This window comes from Telmatherina bonti, assembly GCF_933228915.1.
Source record: "Telmatherina bonti genome assembly, chromosome: 11".
Taxonomy (NCBI): domain Eukaryota; kingdom Metazoa; phylum Chordata; class Actinopteri; order Atheriniformes; family Telmatherinidae; genus Telmatherina; species Telmatherina bonti.
This window is the reverse complement of record NC_136629.1, coordinates 22,502,172-22,522,884: the sequence shown is the minus strand read 5'-3', so window position 1 is coordinate 22,522,884 and position 20,713 is coordinate 22,502,172. Positions and strand designations below refer to the sequence as shown.

Sequence of the window (20,713 nt, the reverse complement as noted above, 5' to 3'; positions counted from 1 at the left end):
ATAGAGCTCTAATGCCACACATTTACCCAATTACATAAAGGCTAAATAAAACACAAATGTAATCTAACTGAAATAATGTTTTACTAGATGAAGTTTATATGAACGCAGGAAGTATTTTCTACAGTACAGCTAGTTAAGATATTCTTTACAGGTTTCTAGTTATTAGTATTTTTTTTAAAAATAGAAATGCATGAATAATTGGGGTTTTATTCACTTTTCATTTACTCTTGCAGTAGATGAACATTTTTGAGTAAATAATGTTTTAAAAAATACATTTTAAATAATGCTTTAAAAAATATTTTGAAGCTATCCAAAAGTATTCTGATTGAAGGATTTTTGTAATTCAGTGCCTTATGTGACAGACAGACAGACAGACAGACAGACAGATAGATAGATAGATAGATATTTTAGAGCTGCTGTAACAGAAACAAGGTCAGAAATCACTTGCATGGCGTGTTACTGTGCAGGATAGTCTGCGATTTCCCTCTAAAGCGCACATGACCTCATTTAGATTCGAAGTGAAATGACATGTTGCTAATGCATCCATCACAGCACAAATCCTACATGATTAATTTGATCTAATCCATAATAATCTCTTTAGATTTTCACCACATCGTTTTGCCGTTTTATTTCCTTTGCCACACTCACTGTTCTTCATCTTGAATGTATACAGGCAAAACCCAAACTCTCTCACAAGCACACCACAGCCAGCGGCTCCAGCATTGTCTGGTTGCCTGGCAACTGTTGGCGTGGCGTGGTTGCTAGGGCTGTGTGGGAGGGGAGGGGGGGGGGGGGGGGGGTGCTGCTCTGATTTCCAGCTGAATTGAAGCAGTCAGTAGGGAGAAGCCCCCCTCTTCCAATCGACACACAGGGCTCCTATTGAACAATAGAGCTGTGCCAGTGGGCCTGAGGCTAGTCAGACAAGCCCTTGTTCAGGGTCACACCGTGTTCATCCCACAGTCCTCCATGACTAATTAACTTACAGCAAAGAGAGTCGTTAGCACATTTGATGATGCGTCCATCACCGGCACAGCCCTGGAATTTACATTGATGCAAGGTGGATGTCTGGCAGCCGGCCATGTTGCTGCATTCAAAACACATGCTGAAGAAAAGGGGAAGTGAGGTGGAGTTTCTGCTGGTACTGCTGAGCACAGCTTGTGCAGTCAAACCAGAGCTGAACTGCTGGACTTGGTGACAAATATTTGCCAGCTGTAACACTGAACTCTAAGATCATTATTCGTAAGAATTCACATGTTGTGGCTTTCTCAGGAGGAGGCAATGCTGATCAAAAATGAAGCCAACATGCTAATGCAAAGTGACTGCATTTTTGCGTTTACAAGTTTAGACATTTAAGAGATGAACCGATCTAAATGAACTGCATTGCAAACTAGAGCAAAAATTCCCACAGACATAACAAGAACAGGATTTTATTAATATTTTGTAATACCATATATAATGCAATTGCATATCTTTGGCGAAAATAAATCTTATAAACATTTTATCAACAGAGGTTAGCATACAAAAACCAAAAGGTGTGTCAGTCCAATAGACGTGGCAGACAACAGACAAACTGATACTGGGTTGGCAGCTTTGTCAAACTCAAGAATTATTACACCCAAAGGAACTGCAAAAAAAAAAAAAAGGGAAAAAAAATATCACATGATCAACAACAGCCGTTGAGCAATGAAGCAACTAGATTTTTCTTTTAGTTGTGTAAGTCCTGGGAGCCCAAACTGTTCAGGTACCTTGTCCAAACATCAACTTTGTCACTCTGAGATCAACATGTCCTTACATTTGCAAGTGCTACAGAAAGAATGAGTGAGATCTTTCCTCTACAAGTCTTTCCATAATTTCACTGCGGTTGTCGCTATACTCGAATGTAGGTCTGATGCCACACAGCAGCTGCCTGGGGACAGAGTCAGTCTGATCCAGTTTACAGTGATAACCCATACATTTCAGCAAACATGACTGGCAGTACTTTTTTTTTCTCTAAATAATCTAATCTGTAATGAGACTGGCAGCTAATATTACATTTCTGACTATTTAAGTCATAATACCTAAACATAAACCATCCATGAGACAAGGGTAAAAATGATTTAATCAGCCTCATAAAACTTTAACAGTATGCGGGAAATGCATTAGCTTTCATTTCCGTACCGCGGCTGTACAGCAGTTTTGGCAGCAAAAAAAAAGTTTTCAGGATCAGTGTTAATTATTGTCTTCTATGCAGCCCAATTTAAAAAAAAAAAAAAAAAAAAAAGCTAAATCACAGATATCAAGAAAGTCTGGCAGTCATGGTTAGATTGGAGAGGGAGAGAAACCTGCTCAAAAGACAATAAACATTGGCAAAATACTTAATTACTGTAACAACAAATAAGTGTATTGCTGTAAAATAAAGAAAATAGTTCACAGAAGAAAATAAATGTGTCTAGTCGTTTGTTTCACACGACCAGTGTCTGATAGAGTATGCATTCAAAAATCCCATAAATTAAAGTTATAAATAAGATGATGATTGATGAACAACAATTTGTTCTTTTTTCACAGCTAAATAAGACCAGTGTATGCAGGTATCAGTTCTGAGAACTGCAGCTTATTCTGCGATCAACAGTTCCCACTCTAAAGTGATCACAATGAACCAAAACATTGGTAAAGTCACTGTACTGAATAGCTGTCTCCCAATCAAAAGAAAACGAGAAAAAACTTAACTACAGTATGGCAACAGGTGAACATAATGACCATGGTCCTTCGCAGTTTTACATCAGTGGCACAAGAAAACGTTTGGCACTGACTGTCCGTGCTAAGCTAACAGTCACCGTGACACTAGCACTGTTGGCGGAAATATTCTGTATTGGGTTTATGGCCGTGTGCTCGTCCATGCTGCCTTGTGTTTTATGCTGTGACTGTGGTGGACTATCTCAAAGATCAAATGCCAATTGTGGCAAGCCACACAAGTGCTCCGTAGCTTCCCTTCATGCAGTCAGCTGACAATAAACCTCCATTTTCCAGTACAGACACATTCTCACAAGAGAGAATGTGTACTTCTTCATTTTTCTGTAAAAGGGGAAAGAGCAACACAGCCTGTCAACCAAAACTAAGGTCAGCACACAAATTGATTTCTCTTATGTCATGACTAAACTGTCTTACTCCCCATTTTTCTGTAGGTCTGTACATACTTTCAACCAGAAGAGAAAAAAATTCTTGCAAGAGTACAAACTTGGCCCCAGGATAAGCCAGATGTAGATCATCTGTAAATTTGGATTCTTTTTTTAGTATACGGAACAAAAACCGAAGAGAAAGAGAGATATAAACAAACAGCACACCCAAATAACTGTGCAAGACATTGTGTTAATCCAATATCCACTTCCGTTTCTCATTTTTTAACCCGTAGTAAGCAGATTACCGTGGAGCCGTACAACAAGAGATCTGTCATTACACATGCTCGTCATATTCACTGGAGCCATAGTTGTAAGAAAATTGATTATTTTCAAGCTATTCCTTGTGACTTTCATCTCAGCTTTAGGTTGAAGTCAACATGCACTATGATACACACACACGCACATAAAATGAAAACCTATTGAGGATAACCTATGAACACGCAGCAAACATCTGGCAGATGTTCACTTTGCATAGGTTGGCACCAAACAGGAAAATATTATGTGTCTCCACAATAAATGTCAAGAACATGATGGCGAATAAAAGGGATGAGAGACAGGATAGGCAACAGATTTGAGGCAAAAGAAAGAAAAAAAAAACAAAAAACAAACCCAGCTTGTACTGTAATGGCTGCACAAAACCGAGCGAAGTACTACAGCTAACTTTGCAACTCAATTTGGCAGTGGCAGAGTAATACTATTTCCTCATCTTGCTAATCCTGAAATAGAGCCAAAGCTCATGTGTAGTAAGTGTGTCGCATAACAAGATCATAATACTACTCCATTCATTCTCTTAATTGTAAAGTTTACCTAGCATACTTGACTCTGAAAAAAACGTCATGGAATAATGTCAAAATGTTAAGGTTAAGGATTAGTTATTGCATCTCTTACGAGAGGATTTGAAATAGTGGCATTTTTTTTCTGTAGCACAAAAAAGGAAAAACTGATAACACCAGGAGGTTAGATTTTGTCTGTTACAAACATGCACTCATTCGCTTCATAAATAGATTCACTTGGAAGAGGATACAGGTTTGAGGAGGAAGCATGCAACGTTTTGAGTTATAAAACCTTCAGCTTTTTCCCCCCCCCCATTTAGTCTTTAAGAGAAAAATTCTTAAATCACAATCTTCTAATCCGACAGTAGCAGGCAGGCCATTTTGGATAGGTATGTTGATGGTTCTCCATAGCCCAACCCTCCCCCCCGTCCCTCCCCAAGTTACTCTATATGGCTTTGTTCTCCTGTGTGAACGATACTATTGCCATTTGTTTTGTTGGACAAAGATATTCCCAAACAAATAAAAAGGCTCAAAATGGCCAGTGAACGATCAGGTAAGGAGAAGGAGGCACACTGGGATACACGATCAGGGGTCAGAGGTTAGGGTTCACAGGGTCCGGAGGAGTCTAGTTGGGGCAAAAGGGAACTTCATTTCCTGTTAAGTTTTGTGCTCTTGACAGTGCGTTTGGAGCCCTCCATGCAGCTGCGTATACCAGCAAGGTGCAGCAAAGAGCCAGCAGCTTCCTTCAGCTCCTCATCCAGCTCTGGTTTGACCTCGCGTCGTGCTCTCTTGCTAATGGGCCACTTGATGGCGGGCGGACGTCGAGAATTTTGCTGGGTGCCCCTCTCGTCCCAAAGGTCGGAGTCTTCGTCACTGTGGAAACCCTCGCTACCGGCGCGGCAAGACTGCCTGCCATCACAGCCGCCTTCGTCCAGGGAAGAAAGGGAGGAGGAGGAGGAACGGGAGGAACAGCGCTGCAGAGCTACGCTGCTGTAGTTGTGGTCCTGCTTTGGATCGCTGCTAACCAGGACAGAGTCAGGTCGGGAAAGATCCAGCGGGCTGTCAGAATTGCCTGAGGACAACAGAATGAAGTCAAGTTTATGTTCATTTAATCGTATTTTGTTACAGACATATAATTTGAAGTAAGACTTGTAAAATCTCTGGTGGTTTAGAATAGGCTGATTTACAATGACTAAAATCTATTCCAACTTACTGGAAAAAAAAGGTTTTATACATTAAAACATCAACAATATAGTTTTAGCTCATTTTGTTTAGAAGTATAAAGCAGAACAAATATTTGACAAAGCGTTCTGGGAAAAAAATCACTTCAAAAACAGTGTTGCATGCATTTAAAAAGCAGAATTGAACAATATCAAATAATAGTAAAAAGTAGGGGTGGGAAATCTAATTGAAAAAAAGTGAATAGCAGGATTTTTTGCTTCACAATTTTAACATAAATTTTTTCTTTAAACAATCAACTTTCTTTTCAAATAAATGAAAATAATCCATTATAAAATGTAGGTAATTTTTATTGTTTTATTGATCTTTGTTCTTGAGAATTACAGCAGCAGAAGGATGGTCTGTGTTGTTTTTCTCTAATTTAAATAAAGAAAAATGACGAGCAAAAAAAAAGGTTTGTACATTTTTTTGGGGGGAGGGGTTTACAAAAATCAACTATATTGAAGAATTGTGAGAATTGCAATTTAAAACAAATTTGCAGCCACAAAATCGTAATCGAATTGGATCGGGACAAAAGTCTGGCAGCAAGTTAAACAAACAATAGGCTAAATAATTATTTCTTTCTGAATATTGATACTCTGATATAAGCTTACGTTTAGTTCAAAGATCTGACTTTGATTTATTCCATTTTGCCACATTGGAAGGTCACATTAATGATTTTACATTTGAGGAGTAATAATTTAAAGACTGTATCAGTAAATGCTCCAAGCAAAGAAACTATGTGGCACACAAACCCCCAATACATATTGTTCAAACAAAGAAATAACATCTCATTGTTTATACTGTGAGCATCTGATGCACTGTCAGGCAGATTTCACCACCTTTGAATGATAAGTCTGCTTTTTTCTAACTAAACAAGCTTCAATCCCAAGACTCCCTAAATGTCTTATTAGTTCTTCAGTTGTTCAAACACTAAGTACAGAAAAAATGACATACAATCAGGTGCACATCATTTTCTTGCATTCGGTCCAATGCTGGAGCTAAATTTTTTGCTTGACATACAACATAACATATAAAAAGCACACAAAATTAAAAGAAATAATAAAAAGCAATGACAGGGTGGTATGTCAGAGGTAGGAGACAAAGAGCTAAAAGAAAGTATGGCTGCTTGTTGATTCTCTTACATGGGTCAACGTGGTGCCCAGGGGCAGAGTTTAAAAGCATCATGGCAGTGGCAGCATCAATGTCAGACTCTGGAAGAGGAGAGAACATGCATGGTGGTCAGTCCTAAAGGTATGAAAGAATGGTAGCATGTGATCTCTACTAGGACTGCGTGAACTGGATTTGTTGGTCATTTTGAAATAGGCACAAAATTGCCAAACTGACGTTTAAAGAAAAAAATTGGATTTGCAGGTGATTCCCTGAAACTAACCAGATGATAAATTTAAAGCCACTGATAGCAAGAGTGCATCCAATCTCTTCAGACCTGATAAAGTGTCTGGAAGCCTCATAGCTCACCTCCAGAGCTCTAAATTATTAATGATTATAGTGAGACTGAGTGCTCGACACTGAGCACCAGCCGAACCTCTGCCTGTTGTCAAGGTTACAACTTCAAGAAGCAAGAAGGGGAGGCGGGGGGAGTTGAGACACCAACTGTGAGTGAGAGTTCTCAACGTTATGGTCTACATGAGGCATCAATGACTTGAAAGCAACAAATCAAACAAAGAGCTGAGGACAAAATGATGCTGAATGTTGAGACTGAAATGTGCAAAGGCAACAGAATCAAAATACTGCACACACACAACAGCACCTATACATCTTCAGATTCTCTCCAAGCAGACAGCTTTTAATGTGCATCTGCAAAGTCACACGCCGAAAGCATTTTTCTTCTGTCTCACCTTTGAAGGAGCATCCTTGTAGAAAGAGATGACGAGGGGGCGAGGAGGCACTGCAGACAGTAAACAAAGACATGGTGGGTCAGATCTTAAGGTTGGAGAGGAGAATTTTCAAAAAAGTGATACTTAAACTCTACGAGTGCTCAGTTTTCTAGAAGAAACTAATATGATTTCAAGTTTTTGTAAAAGGCCAGGACAGACGGAGAGCATCAAGAGGGTGATGACAGTACCTGGGTGGGGAGGCGGGCGGTGTGCAGAAGGCATGTGCGGCTGGGAAGTGCTGCTTCTTAAGGGCTTGGATTAGGTTGGGGCGATACTCGGGGTCAACGCACCAGAGAGAACCTTTTCCACTGGCCTGCAGGACACAGCAGGGTCAGTCAAACTCTTACAACCAAAGTAAACTTGAAAATTTGATTTGGATGTTGGATTTAAGTGTTATTGTGTAGAGGAAGAAAGTTCACAAGTATGAGAAGCATTCTTGCTATCAAACTCAACAAATGGCTAAATCCATTGTTTCCCACTAGAGCTGTCAGTATAAATGCACTGGTGTAACAAAGATGTTTACAGCATCCTAATTTTGTTGTTATTTTTTTTATCATTATTGCATGTATTCTTTATATTCAAACTGGTTAGCCTGCAGTCCTTTAGCCTTCATGACTGTACTACTACACTTTTTTTGTTTTACAGCTGCAACTGTTCTCAGCAGATGGATGGCAAACCAGCAGCAGGACCATCTCACTGTATCTCACAGCATGAACGCACATAATAGCACACTTAATGTATATAATCCCTATGTATAATGCAAACATCCCCCATCGTATTACCAGTGGTGAATACACGACTCTCCACTAAAATACCTCTACAGATTAAGTGAATCAATTTTAGTGGAAATGACAAGATTATTCATTTCTTTTTCTAAAAAAAAAAAAAAAAAAAGTAAAGTGTGACCTTAGGCATTTGCAGATTAGTCGCTGTGGAAACGCACTACATTTCACAAATCACTTCTCTAAACATAATCTTCAGAGCCCCTTTAAATAAGAGATGCTCAAACCACGACATAGAAACAGAGTTCCAGATGAACATTTTGCTGGTTTAAAAATTTTCTGCTCAATAAAACACATTTCCCAACAATAAGTCTCTTTGCATCAATTTTCAGACGGAAACACAAACTAAGAATTCTTAAAACGGCCGCAACAAGGAAAATCTGTTTGACAGCACTGCGTTAACAATGAATGTGATGCGGATGGGAGTGTGTGCCATTTTATCTGATGGTGGCGTATTCTCGCCCAGTATGGGAGAACAGAGCGAGAGAGAGGGAGAATAACCTTGACTCAGATTACCAACCAGCCTTGATGCAGGAAGAAGGAAATGTCTCCATGGCAACAGAAACCACCAGCCAGTGTCATGTGAAACTGGTGCTGGTGTCTCAGCAGACGAACGGCTCACACTGTGCACCTGCATGCTGAGCAAGCCTGTGCTGCACTGAGTTGTTACTCTCTGAGTTCTAACAGCCATCCCTCCCAGGGTGGGATAATATCAGGTCTTGGCCAGGCACAGCTTTTGGCACTACACACTCAAACCAAACCCCCAAACTTGTAAGATGTGTTTCCAAGCTGTAGCCTTCAACACTGCCTATTTGGTCAGGAATATTTACCATCATTTTTAACACATCTTTCCCCACAAAAAGAGTAGAAACTAAACAGCAACTGCAACCATCAGACAGTAAAAGGACATTTCACAACACATACTGGCCAATCTGTTTACAGGACTGCTTGCGTAGCCTGTGTGGTATGCATTTCTCTTTTAGTCACAACCACATGCAGCTTTTCTTTCATCTATACAGGAATGCATTAGAAATAACATAAGAAACTGACTGTAAACAGATTTTTACGAAAAGAAAAATTTATTTCTGCACTCAAAATTGCATTAACTTCCTTCTCAAAGTCTGTGATGGGGTCCTTTAAGTCTCCAACAATTTCCTCTGCTTAAAATAGTTATGCTACCTTGAAGTGCTTCTGGAGATAATGTCCTTTCTTACTGTGCTGTGTTTGCATTTCCTCTGGAGGAGTATCTGTGACCTTGACCGGATTCCACTGTTATCGCAGCAAAGTTGGAAATCCCTGCAGCTGTGTTAAAGTCCTGGACACTGTCACATGACACTGCTGCAGCTTTGCACTGCAACACACTGTCATTCTGCATTGTTATGCTGAAGCAAGCGGACCTATCTTTGTCTGCTGAATTGTTAAAATCTCGTGAAACTAAATCACGACAGATGACAGTGGCAAAATTTCTCAGTGTGGCTCTGGGTGAGGTGTATGAAAAATAGGAAACACTTTAATGACCTACCTTCCCCAAACTCCTGTCGACCTTGCGGAAGCATTTGTTTAGAGACAAGTTGTGACGAACTGAGTTCTTCCAGCCAGTGGGAGCATTAGAGAAATAAGGGAAGTGCTCGAGAATCCAGCCATAGATTTCTTTAACAGGCAAGGACTTGCTGGGAGACTGCTCAATGGCCATATAGATAAGCAGAGAAAATGAAAAAGGAGGTTTTGACTTCAACGAGTCCCGTTCCCTGCTTCTGCTGTGCGAAGAAGATGATGACGATGGGCCTTGGTTTGAGCCATAGTCTCCTTCTATATCAAAGAGAGGACTGCCGCTTGGCTGAGCCTCTGGACCCCCAAGAGTGAAGTTCTGAAGCAGATTCTCATGGAGCCAGTTGAGGTTTGTTAGCTCCTCATCCTCTGCACCTCCGGTACGGTCCACGCTTGTTGCTAGCGGACTGGATGCGCACTCTGCTTCAGGCAGGGTTCCCACACCACAGACACCTCTGAGTCCTGTCCGCTCCTCTTGCATACCCGGAATTTCCGTTTTCTTATCTGGTGACATCCCTATGATTGGACCCATTAAATCAAAGAGGTCTAGGGGGGGAAAACAGAGAAAAAAAAACAGGAGACTGTTAATGTTCAATGGCTTAAAAGGACAAAATATTAGGTTTGACAGCCAAGACAAACAAAACTGCCAGTATGTATAACTGGATGCGACATTTTGGAATGATGTGCTCTTCCAAAACATTGACCTTGTTTTCTTAAGTTTCCCTGGAGGCGCTTCCCTGCAACTGCCTCTGTCTGCCTCCACTGCACCTCTTGGCTGCCTCTCTGTTCCTCTCCTCCATGCCGGGTGAGGAAGAAGAGGCTCTCAGCTCTCCTTCCTCTTGACTGCAAGTGAGGACCTTCGAGGATATCCTCTTAAGCAACTGAGCTGACTTAAGTCTCCTCTCCTCAACACTCACCTCATTTCAGACAAGACCCAGCTGCTCATTATGTGTAAATGAGCATGAGACCATCCAGTCACTGCAGGAATGAGTCAAAATACATCTTAGAGAGTGGATGGCTCTTAAAGACTGAACTGCATTCAAGAAGGATCAAGTCTCAATTTTGCCAAATTAATTAGCATAAAGAGTCTACAAATCCGAGCGATATCGGCCTTTAAATGAAAAAAAGCCATTCAAGTTGCCAGCAGTGAACAAATTCCACTTAAGCACCATTATTTAGACAGTGACACTTCTTTTTTTAGTATGGCAGCGAGGAAGAATATCATGCCCCAATTTCATTTGGCGCTCATTCTATAAGTTGCACGAAAAGGGCAACGATCTTGTCCACAAAGACACCTGTATTACTAAATATAACAGACTCTCTAAAGCCATACAGTAAAAGCAGTGATCTTGTAGACTGCTTATTGAGGCCAAGAGCATGAAGAGATCCCTCTTTGTCTCAGCTCACAACAAGGTTCATGTCCTGGGTGTCACCATGACAACCACACTGTCCTTTCAATTAGAAACAAAAATCCCATGAATGAGAGTCAGTTAAAAAAAAAAAAAAAAAAAAATCAGTAATCCATGCTGGCTGACTTTGCCACCGATGACCACTAAGAAGCCAAACACATTTTCCTGCTGTAACTGTGTGTGAACACCAGATGTCCAGGTTTTGATGTGGACTTGAGTGTTCAGGATATGGATTGAGATTGGACAGTTGGACAGGTAAAGAGGCACAGTTTGGTGAATGGGCACATATTTCCATTTCTGTGATAAGAACTGGGTCAAAACTTGAGTGTTTGCACAGTGGCTGAGACACGGGGTTAGAGTGTACACACACATCGGTGTGTCAAAGCCAGTCTGTGAGTACCTGAGGGGAAGAAAGGAGGCATTACTGCATTAAAAAATAACTCTTCAAATCTCAGTGAGTGGATAAAAACACAGCAAACATATTATATTGAGATTAAGGACAAGTAAAAATCATACTTTAGTTTTCTTACAGAATACATTTAGCCTGTTTCATATGTACCATTGTGTCATCTTCATTTGATTCAGTTGATTCTTTGCCATTCGTGAATCAGATATACTTCAGCAATTTTATATCACCAACAAAAGGGGAAGTAAGCCAATGACTTTTTCAGACCAAAGGCAAAACAACAACAGCTTGAGCATAGGGTGAAATGATAACATGTGGGAGGGAAGATTAATTATTAGTAATTATTAATTATGTATGGAAGCTAAACAGAAAGAAATAAAGAAAGAAGGACAGAAAAAACAAAACTGAGTGGCAGGGAGGTAGGCTCTGCTAGTTACCCAGTCTCGGATGAATCACAGCTCTGGTAAAGTAGAGCAATGAGATACGTCAGGCAGCATGAAGACTGCCCATTTATGTCTAAAGCAAATCTCCGCTTAACACACTAGAACACAGATACACTTTGACATCATAGTTTCCTATTCTGATTTCATTTATTGACTGTAAGGAGACAAAGCAGAAAGGCAAGTCTACAGCTTTATGTGACTTTTTTTTTTTTTTTAAATGTTTCTAAAAAACCATTGTAAGCTATGTTTAGAGTCACTATATTGTTTCATTATAAACCACAGAGATGAGTCATCTTGCTTTAATTGGGTCCTAGAAAAATAAATCACATTTGCAGTAGCTGTGTGCCAGAGGTTTGTATAAAAAACAAAATGTATAGATATAATCTGGGGTTAATTGTGTAAACATGCATTAATGGAAAGGCAGAGAAATAAGAAAATGCAAAAAAAATGTTTTACACAAAGAATTCTATGTTATGTGTTAGAAAGAAAAAAGAAACAAACAAAACTGAAAAATCCCATCTGAGATGTATTCCAGGCTCTTCTTAATTAATTTTAGTCGAGTCTAAATCTGTGGCTTTGTTGTCCCATCTATTCTGATGACAATTAGGTCTTAGTAAACCACAAGCCCTTACAGGTGTGGCCAAATCCGCACCGATTCAAAGTATGTCACAATGGTGAATCATTTGAGTAAAAGGTGCAGCCACAGTGCTCTCCAGAGTCACCTGTAAACACTCCACATGGTTGTCCCTTCTACTTCAATAGCCAATAAATGAGCGCCTGTAAACTCGATAAGTGTTTTATGGCTGTGAGATGCAAAGAAATCAAAGGAGGAGTGAAGTGATTCACCTTAAAGCACAAGAAATTATTACTTTGGTCCTTCTGGCCAAACTTGACCTCTCTGCTGAGCCTTCTGGTACCAAAGAAAGCTTATCCTTCCTTTGAGTACCTCATCATTTGAATATCAACAGAGGCAGGGTGGATGGACGAGAAAGCTGCCTTGCATCCAGCCAAACACAGGAAGTATTTTACTGTGACTGCAGCTGGTCAATTACCACCGTTTCTGCAATGGTCGCAGTTATCATTGCTTTTATAAAAAGGCATCAAAGAGAGGCGGCTGGGAATGCAGAGAATAATGGGACACTGGTGAGTAGAGTAGATGGGAGAGGAAGCTAATAAGCCGGACGGCCTGTTGACTGCTGCTCATCCTGGAAAATACAGCAAAGCAGCAATGGTGCTGACCTGATGGCTCATCTGCAAGTTAAAATAGCCCTGTGCACTGCCAGTTTTATCATATTCATGTGCAAACAGGCAGGCGAACAGCAGGTGCCAAAGCATATTCCCCCCCTTTCCAAACTGCTCTTTTATCCTGTTAAGCACTTACCCTATTCAAAAATACACAAAGACATATGGAGATGGCTGTAAGTGGCAAATCAAGGAGTTGATGCATTGGATATGTACAGGAGTACATATAAGGAGAGGATTTCAGCTTTCAAATGAAGAGGTAGTGGTTTGAGATGTTTTCCCTGGGAGTGAATCTCATGATCAGGACTCAGTTGCCACGGCAGCCGATGTTGTGAGGGAAGCAATTGTGCTCATGTCTGTGCATGAAGAGAGAACTAATGTGGGGAGATCAATACAGGCGTAAAATGCTGAGGCTAGCAGTCTGCTGCGGTTCTCCACAAACCTGTCTGACAAAGAGCAGTGGGAAAGGCTGTTGCCAACCTGAATGCCATAGCACTTCTGACTCGGTGCCATTAAGACACACTTTATAATGTCCAATACATGCTCTCAAAAGCTAAGCTTTAGTTAAACCAACGAAAACGTATTGGTCTTTCTTTCATTATTCAAAGAAAAATGTCCAGGTATTACGGAGGTAACTGCCTTGAGTTCATGTGCCCGCACCACACCTTCTTCATACGAAATAAGCCAGTTGACACAAACCTGTTACACAAAGGTGTGTCGCAAAGCTCCATAGTGATGGCTGTTATTTGAAACCCTAACTGATATTTAGGTGACTGCCTGATCTCACCAGAGCTCTAAAAATGTGAATGAGACAAAGGCAGATTGAGTTAGAGTGGGATAGAGGGAAAGGCTGCTGTAAAAAGTAAGGCAGAGCAGCGCCCAGTTCTTTTATTCTACAAGAGGGTTAAATTGTGTCATTATGAAGCAAGTATGCATTAATGTGAGTTAATCTGGCTTTCATTAAAACATGTCTGTATGGCAGAAAAAAAAACTTTTTGGTAGATGTAAATGGTTTAATCAATGTCTGAGGTGAAAGCAAATGAAATGCCTGTAAAACACAACTGGCCCTGCTCTCGGCCTAGACAAAGGAGCAGTTGTTTTTACTCTAATCATGTTTCCGAAGTGCTCAGTATTCATCTCGCAGTTTCAAACAGAGGACTGGAGGGAAGGAAACACCTCCTGCCCGTTGAGGAAGTTCATTTTGAGAAAACAAATTCAGACTTAACACAAAGACAGTTCGGCCTGCTCTACACCAAAACAAGGGACTTGGGCAGTAAGAGGCCAAAGGCTGTTTTTACTGTAGCAAAGCGATCTACTTTAAAAAACTTTGAACTCCATCAGAAGTAGCTGAAATATTCCCATTTTGATCTGAATTTTATTGACAAAAAACAACCACCCGAAGAAAACCATGCTATGAAACCAGAAAATAGTGATTTTTTTTCATCAACATCAGATAAATTAAATTCAGAGTGACTTTTAACTCAAACACAAAACTGCACTTTGACTGTAAACAGAGGCGAGGCCATTCAAAGTACATGTCAGCCCCCAGCCAACGCTGAAACCTTATCTCTTTGGTCATATGTCTGTAAGTTCAGAGTACCAGCACAAACCACTGATCAACATACACAACAGCTTTAGTTGCCTATAAATTAAGAAAAAAAAAACACAGACACACATTTACATACACAGAGGCCTTTTTGTGGAGTTTCTATATTTGTGAAGGCACAACAGAAATGCCTTCAAAAATTTAGTTAAGGTTTTACCATAAGCCCTTGCAGGAATTTTCTCTGTGTGAGATTACTTTCCCAGTAAATACTACAAGTGTATGTGTGTGCAAGGAACCCAGAACCAAAAAATCAGGCCCTGCAACAGAGTCCTTCTTTTGTGCAAAAGAAAAAAAAAAAAAACAGGGGGAAATATGAGTTCCTACAAAGGCACAAAACAGAAAATAAAATTAGGCACCTTGATTTCAGAGGATGAAAATATTTACTGTAGCTTCTGGTGTGAATAAATCAACACAGACTGGTGCAGCGCATAATGAGCATGCAGGAAGATTCAGAAAATAAAATAACAACTTGCTTTTCCAGCATCAGTAAATAGTTAATTTTAGTTGTCAACTATTATGACATTATTGTCCATTATATCTACACTAAAGAAATTTTAGGATGAACATTAAGCATTTTATCTTTTTTGTTAGAAAAAATGCCACGCAGTCTTAGTGGCATGTAAGTAAATAACCTCTGCTATCTTCCATTTTTTTCAGTAAATATGATCTAAGTGTAAGGCTAAGCATCTTGTTAATAGTGTACCACTTTTAAATTTGTGTAATTTCAGCCAAATACCCAATCAACCTATTAACCTGGAGTAGTTCTTCAATATTCTGTACAGTGCTGGTTCCAAAGGAAAATAAAACGGGACAACAGAATATCAATTAATGTTCACAGATCCTAGAAGAGCTCCATTTAGACACAAGCTGGTTTAGTCTGCACTGTTGTTACTGCCATCCAATAAATAAATCCTGTTAATTCAACCAACGGGGATGAGACAAAGACCTATTGTGACACAGGACACAGCCGTCCTTCCCTCTTCCTTTCTCTCAATCAAGGAAGCGGTCACGTCACTATTGCTTTCACTGAGGCAGGTCCTAATGGGCTGCGTCTTGAGTCCACCCCATTAGAAATGAGACAGACACAGGAGCAGTCTGGGGTTAGAAAGGGGAAGGGGAAAGGACGGAGAGGGATGGGGGGCAGCTCGCAATAATCAGCAAATGACCACCAATCAAAGATGTTAAGTGATAGATGGAGAAGATGGAAAGGTTAATCAACAGGAATAAAAACCACTCCATGGTTAAGAAAGATCCAGAAATGGCAGATACATAAAAATGATTGAATCGTGTTTAACGGAACTTTTTTTTTTTATCAGAGCTAGTTTTTTTCCCCAGTTCCTCAATGAGCTAACTTCAGCTTACCAATTAGTGAGAGCTGTACAAATAAGAAAAAAGTTTATCACATAAAAATCAATGTTTTTCAAGCACTTGAGCTGATATGAAACAACGACAAAAGACAAGTTAATAATCTCCATATCATAGATATACAAATCCTTGCCAAACTAAGAGAGGGAGGCAACACAAGGTTGAAAACATAAAATGTTTCTGTAGGCGTTCAGATTTGCAACTCAAATTCAGAGCTACCACCCATGCTTGATTAGCAGAATGTCACAGACAAAACGACAGCAGACTACATCCTCCTGGGGATGTCCCTTCTTTAAAGTAAAAAAAACACACGATGGCTATTTGAGCTAGTAACAACAAAACTGCTTAAATGCCACAAGTCAGACAGGTCAGTGTCAACACTCAGAACTGAAGCTCATTGATTAAAGACTGATCTCAAGTAAACATTCAACTGGTCAGTTCAACAACCGACTCCTGAACACTGAGAAGAACAAACTGAACTTATTCTGTCCTTTTCCACTACAAACATTTTATGAGTGCTTTCTTTGGCTGATAAATAAAACACACACACACACACACACACACACACACACACACACACACACACACACACAGTGGCAAAGACAGTCTATTCTTGCTGTTATACCAGCTACTGTTAAAATATTTCCTATTTCTGAGAGCACTTCAAAATAAAGCATGTGACAAGATGATTATGAGAAAATGTCACTTCAATAGAGCTATGACCAACTTCCTTATTCTGTCAAACTACAGTAAGACCTACTAGAATCCAACTAACAACAGTAAGTGCAATCACAGACACAAATGACTGTCATGAGAAAGTTTATCTTCAAACAACAGGCTATGAAGCCTTATGTCAAACCAAGAAAAAAACTGCTTTAGGCTGTTCCAAAAGTTTCTGCCCCATGAGATCAGCCTTTATAAGGATTTTAATGTCACTGTTTCCCATATCTAAAAAGAGTTGGTGGATTTTAGAGAGCCTTTCATTTGCTCCAGGTCAGAGTACACAGTCTGTGATAAGACTGATAACATGAAAACACCATTTTAAACTGCTGATTGTGTCCCAGTCTTGCTTGGATAAAAGGTCACAGTCACATGTTACAATTCAATCTTTCTTTCTTTTTTTTTTTAATTTAACTCGATTTTTGTAAAAACAAGTCATTTTCTAAGTGTTTGGTTGTCTGAAAGTCACTTCTGTCAGGTTGTTTCTTCATCATGTATAAAAAAAAATACTGCAGAACTCCTTCCTGTTCAGTCATCAGGACAAAACAAAAGGGAAACTACTCAGAAAAGTGCCATCAATGTGTTCACCAAGTTGTGAAAATGAAGTGCAGAGCTACTGAATGTAATGCAACTTCAGATAGATTTAGTATGAGGGCATCCACTACTGTGCTCTGTTAGTGAAATATCTTAACACTGTGAAGAAAACTTACACTGGAAATGAAGCATTACGCTGAAGCATCAGTCAAACAGCACCAACACAACGACAAATAACTGCTAGCCAATACACCAAGATTGTCAAATTGATTACTTACAAATTTCAGTTTCAAAGTAAAACTTTACCACCACCAAGTCTTCCATGATACCTTCCCAGATATGACACAAGAAAGAGATCAGTCGAAAAGTCTGAATATTTAGAAAAATGAGCATCCAAAATTCCTACTTGCTCTCTTACAGCACAAAAAAAAATCAAACCATGGCGTGATTTAGGATATGGTAACTGTAGCACCTTTAAAGGCTGTTTCAACACATAAAATATCCCTGCAATGATACACACTCAAAGACAATTCAACTTTACTGACCATATTTTGCATCGGAGTACTCATAAAAGCCATTTCACATCTCAATAACTACTTTATACTGGGTTACGGTGAGTCTTATTTATAGCAATGAATGTCAGTAAAGTTAGCCCACCCTTGTCTATTCTGGGAGGCAAAAGCACTTACCCTTCAGATGCTGCTGTAAATTCAAACAAGAGTGGATGTATGCTAATACCACAAACAACAGAAAAGACAACAGATGGTTGAACTTACTATATAACCATGGAAATTCTGGCCATAAAATAATGGCAGATTGACAACATCTGTTTCTTTTTGTGTCTCTCTGACCCTTAAGCTCCTGATACCTTTGTGCTTTAACTAAAGCTTTAGCAACTGGCGAGACAAATACAGGAACAACACTGATGTAGACTGAAGTCACAACCTCATAACGAGTTAAAGTAATGTACTAGCACATTTTTAATAAAGATATTGAGATATGTCAGCATATATTTAATTTTAAATGAGTTTTGTCCAGTCTGACAAATGCAATATTGAGACACAACAGGAAGAGTAACTCTGAGAGACTGAAACAGTGGGCATGCCATATTTACAGTATCTGCAGTTATATAACCATCTGAATAACTCCAAGGCAATGTATATCATTAAAATCATTCAATCATTTTTATATTGCTTTTAAACTAACTGTTTTAAACAGGGCTGCTGATGTTTCCTTAAGATTAACATTAAGCCAAATGATGTGAACAGTATTCGTTACACAGTTTTGTTTTTAAAACTGTTTAAAAACTGGCAGTCGTTTTCTAGTTTTTATGATGAAACATACCGTCTCATTCCCAGCCTAGGAAAATGGATGTTAGTAGTTGTCTGACTACTCAGTCATCCATCTTAGTGTACTTAGCAGAAATAACAGTTTGAAGTTACTCAGAGCAATGTATTGATTTGATTGGCAGATGGGAGGCGGGGCTTAGAATAAACAAGTCAAAACAACGTCCTAAATATGAGCACAAATAGCCAAATAAAGGGGACATTTTTATGGTTAAATAGTTGAATACGTTCCCTGTTGGTTTAGCCTGCAACTTATGTATGAACTTATGCCAAAAGAATGTATATCTGAATGTTAAATTAATGCAAAGCATCTGTCATCTCGTTACATGTGAGCTTTTTAAAAAAAAAAAAAAAAAAAAAAAAACCAAGAACAGATTTGACTAATAACTGTAATTCAAATACATATTTTTTCGGAGTTCAGTCTCATTTGTTTGAAAATCTAATTGTAGTGCTCCATTACACTCGACTGTTCAGCGCCTTCCTTTTTTTCTTTTACTATTTATATGCGAATACCTATTTAGTATTTAGAGCATATCCAAGAGGAGCAAACGGAGATATTTTTCCTACTCTGACATTGTTTGTAGAGCACTGTATCTGGGACAATCTTGTGATAATCCATTACATCATGTGCTTAGCTAGCCAGTGTACGTCCAAACCTCTGGTGTCGTCAATACATATATACCATGAATATTTAAACTCTTAATAAATAGTAAGATAGGACTTTTGCGGTTTTCATCACAACCAATGCTTTAGTAAGGTTGTGTACTACGACTTGATATGACATGAGACGGCAAAAGCAATTTAATGGAACAACAACTAGATGAAAGTCAGTGGAAAAGAGAATCTGAATTTACTCATGTTTTGTAGCGCCTGCCTTTAAGACTTCACCCACAAGCAACCACGGTTAACACTACGAAGATTACAAAGTTACTCGTAATGACGTAGACTATTGCACAACATTTCCTGACACCTTACGATGCAAGTTACCTCCGGATAGTAAACGAGTTTTGTTCACTATCAACTGGATTTCTCTATTAAGCTTCGTTACCAGTGGTAGCTCTCCCAGCAGTACCGTCAGGCAGAGTAGCGTTAGCAGGCGCTCGATGAGTCAGTGAAGGTAAACCTGCCGCTAGCTTTAGCATAACATTTAAACTGTCTAAAACAACATGGTTTTAATCATGTTTTCGGATACCAAACGATGGACATTCTTTGGTTTTATAAATTTCCATCTAGTCTTTATGTGGGGGAGAAAGAGAAGTAACATTGACATAAGCTAGCTGGCCACATGCTGTCGCTTGTTCTGCCATGCTGGCTGCTCTAAGCAAAGTCACTTGACCAATTTTACTTTTAGCTTGTTCGGAACACTACTCGCTTTCTGCTGAAGACCAAATAATTACAGAAAAAAATAGTAAACCATCAAATACTCACAATCATGCAAGTCGTGCCCCGGTGCGGTATGTTTAAAGACACGTCTGCGCGTAGTTTATTCAGATGTCTGTCTCACAATGTCAGAGATCAGATCAGCAGCTGCTTCCTTCATACACGCAACGCGCAGATCACACAGCGCACGGCAACGCTACCAAACCCCTCGCCGTCGTCATGGCAACAGGTCCACTTCAGCCAATCAAAACCCCTCCCCTCCTATCTCCCCTGGCAACTGCCGCAGCGCTGGAGCTCCGGGAACGCGCACGCCATCCAATTTTTGCATCATGCAATGTGCTTTCAGTTTTATACCCAACCGCTTGTAACGCGCAGGAGGGAAATGTGCTTTTAGTGTTTCAAACAATTCATATGAATAAATAAACGATTTTTTTTTAGTGAAGTAGAAGTGGGATTAATTTATCAGTAAATAAAGTGTCGTAAGGATGATACCGGACGGGTCCCACACAAACACTCCCGCGTTATTCAGGGCAGGCTGCACAAACACCTCGGGGCGGAGAGAAAGGATGTGTCACCGCACCCAGCCTCGTGACGATAGTAGACCTCCAACAGGGCCCCTCCTAGAGTAAACGGTGATACAAGTGGCCAATATGACCCGTGGATACACAGCATGTGCATGCTGGGGAGTGTTTGAGCATACAGACAAAAACAAAATACTGAAAGAAAAGAACAACTGCTATTTAAGCACACTGTAGCAGCGCGTTGAGTGAAGTGTGAAGAGAAAATTGCATACACCTGTTTATTTGCATGACTTATACAGATGTGCTTTTAAAGCCAGACATGTGTCTCAGTGAGCCTGGCAGTTTGTTCTTATATCTTTGCCTGGCT

General features: G+C 39.7%; 1 protein-coding gene across 1 annotated transcript; it reads right to left on the bottom strand.

Annotated features, from left to right (window-relative positions):
* Positions 1-4,575: 4,575 nt before the first annotated feature.
* Positions 4,576-19,983, bottom strand: foxn2a (forkhead box N2a; the record flags this gene model as incomplete). The annotated part of the gene is made up of 6 exons (XM_079248921.1): positions 19,874-19,983; positions 9,349-9,920; positions 7,233-7,357; positions 7,006-7,055; positions 6,292-6,360; positions 4,576-5,000 (listed from the first exon to the last, which is right to left on the bottom strand). Exons 2-6 carry the CDS (start codon positions 9,904-9,906, stop codon positions 4,576-4,578), a joined length of 1,227 nt encoding a protein of 408 aa, XP_079105047.1. The 5' UTR covers positions 9,907-9,920; positions 19,874-19,983.
* Between the last annotated feature and the right edge of the window lie 730 nt (positions 19,984-20,713).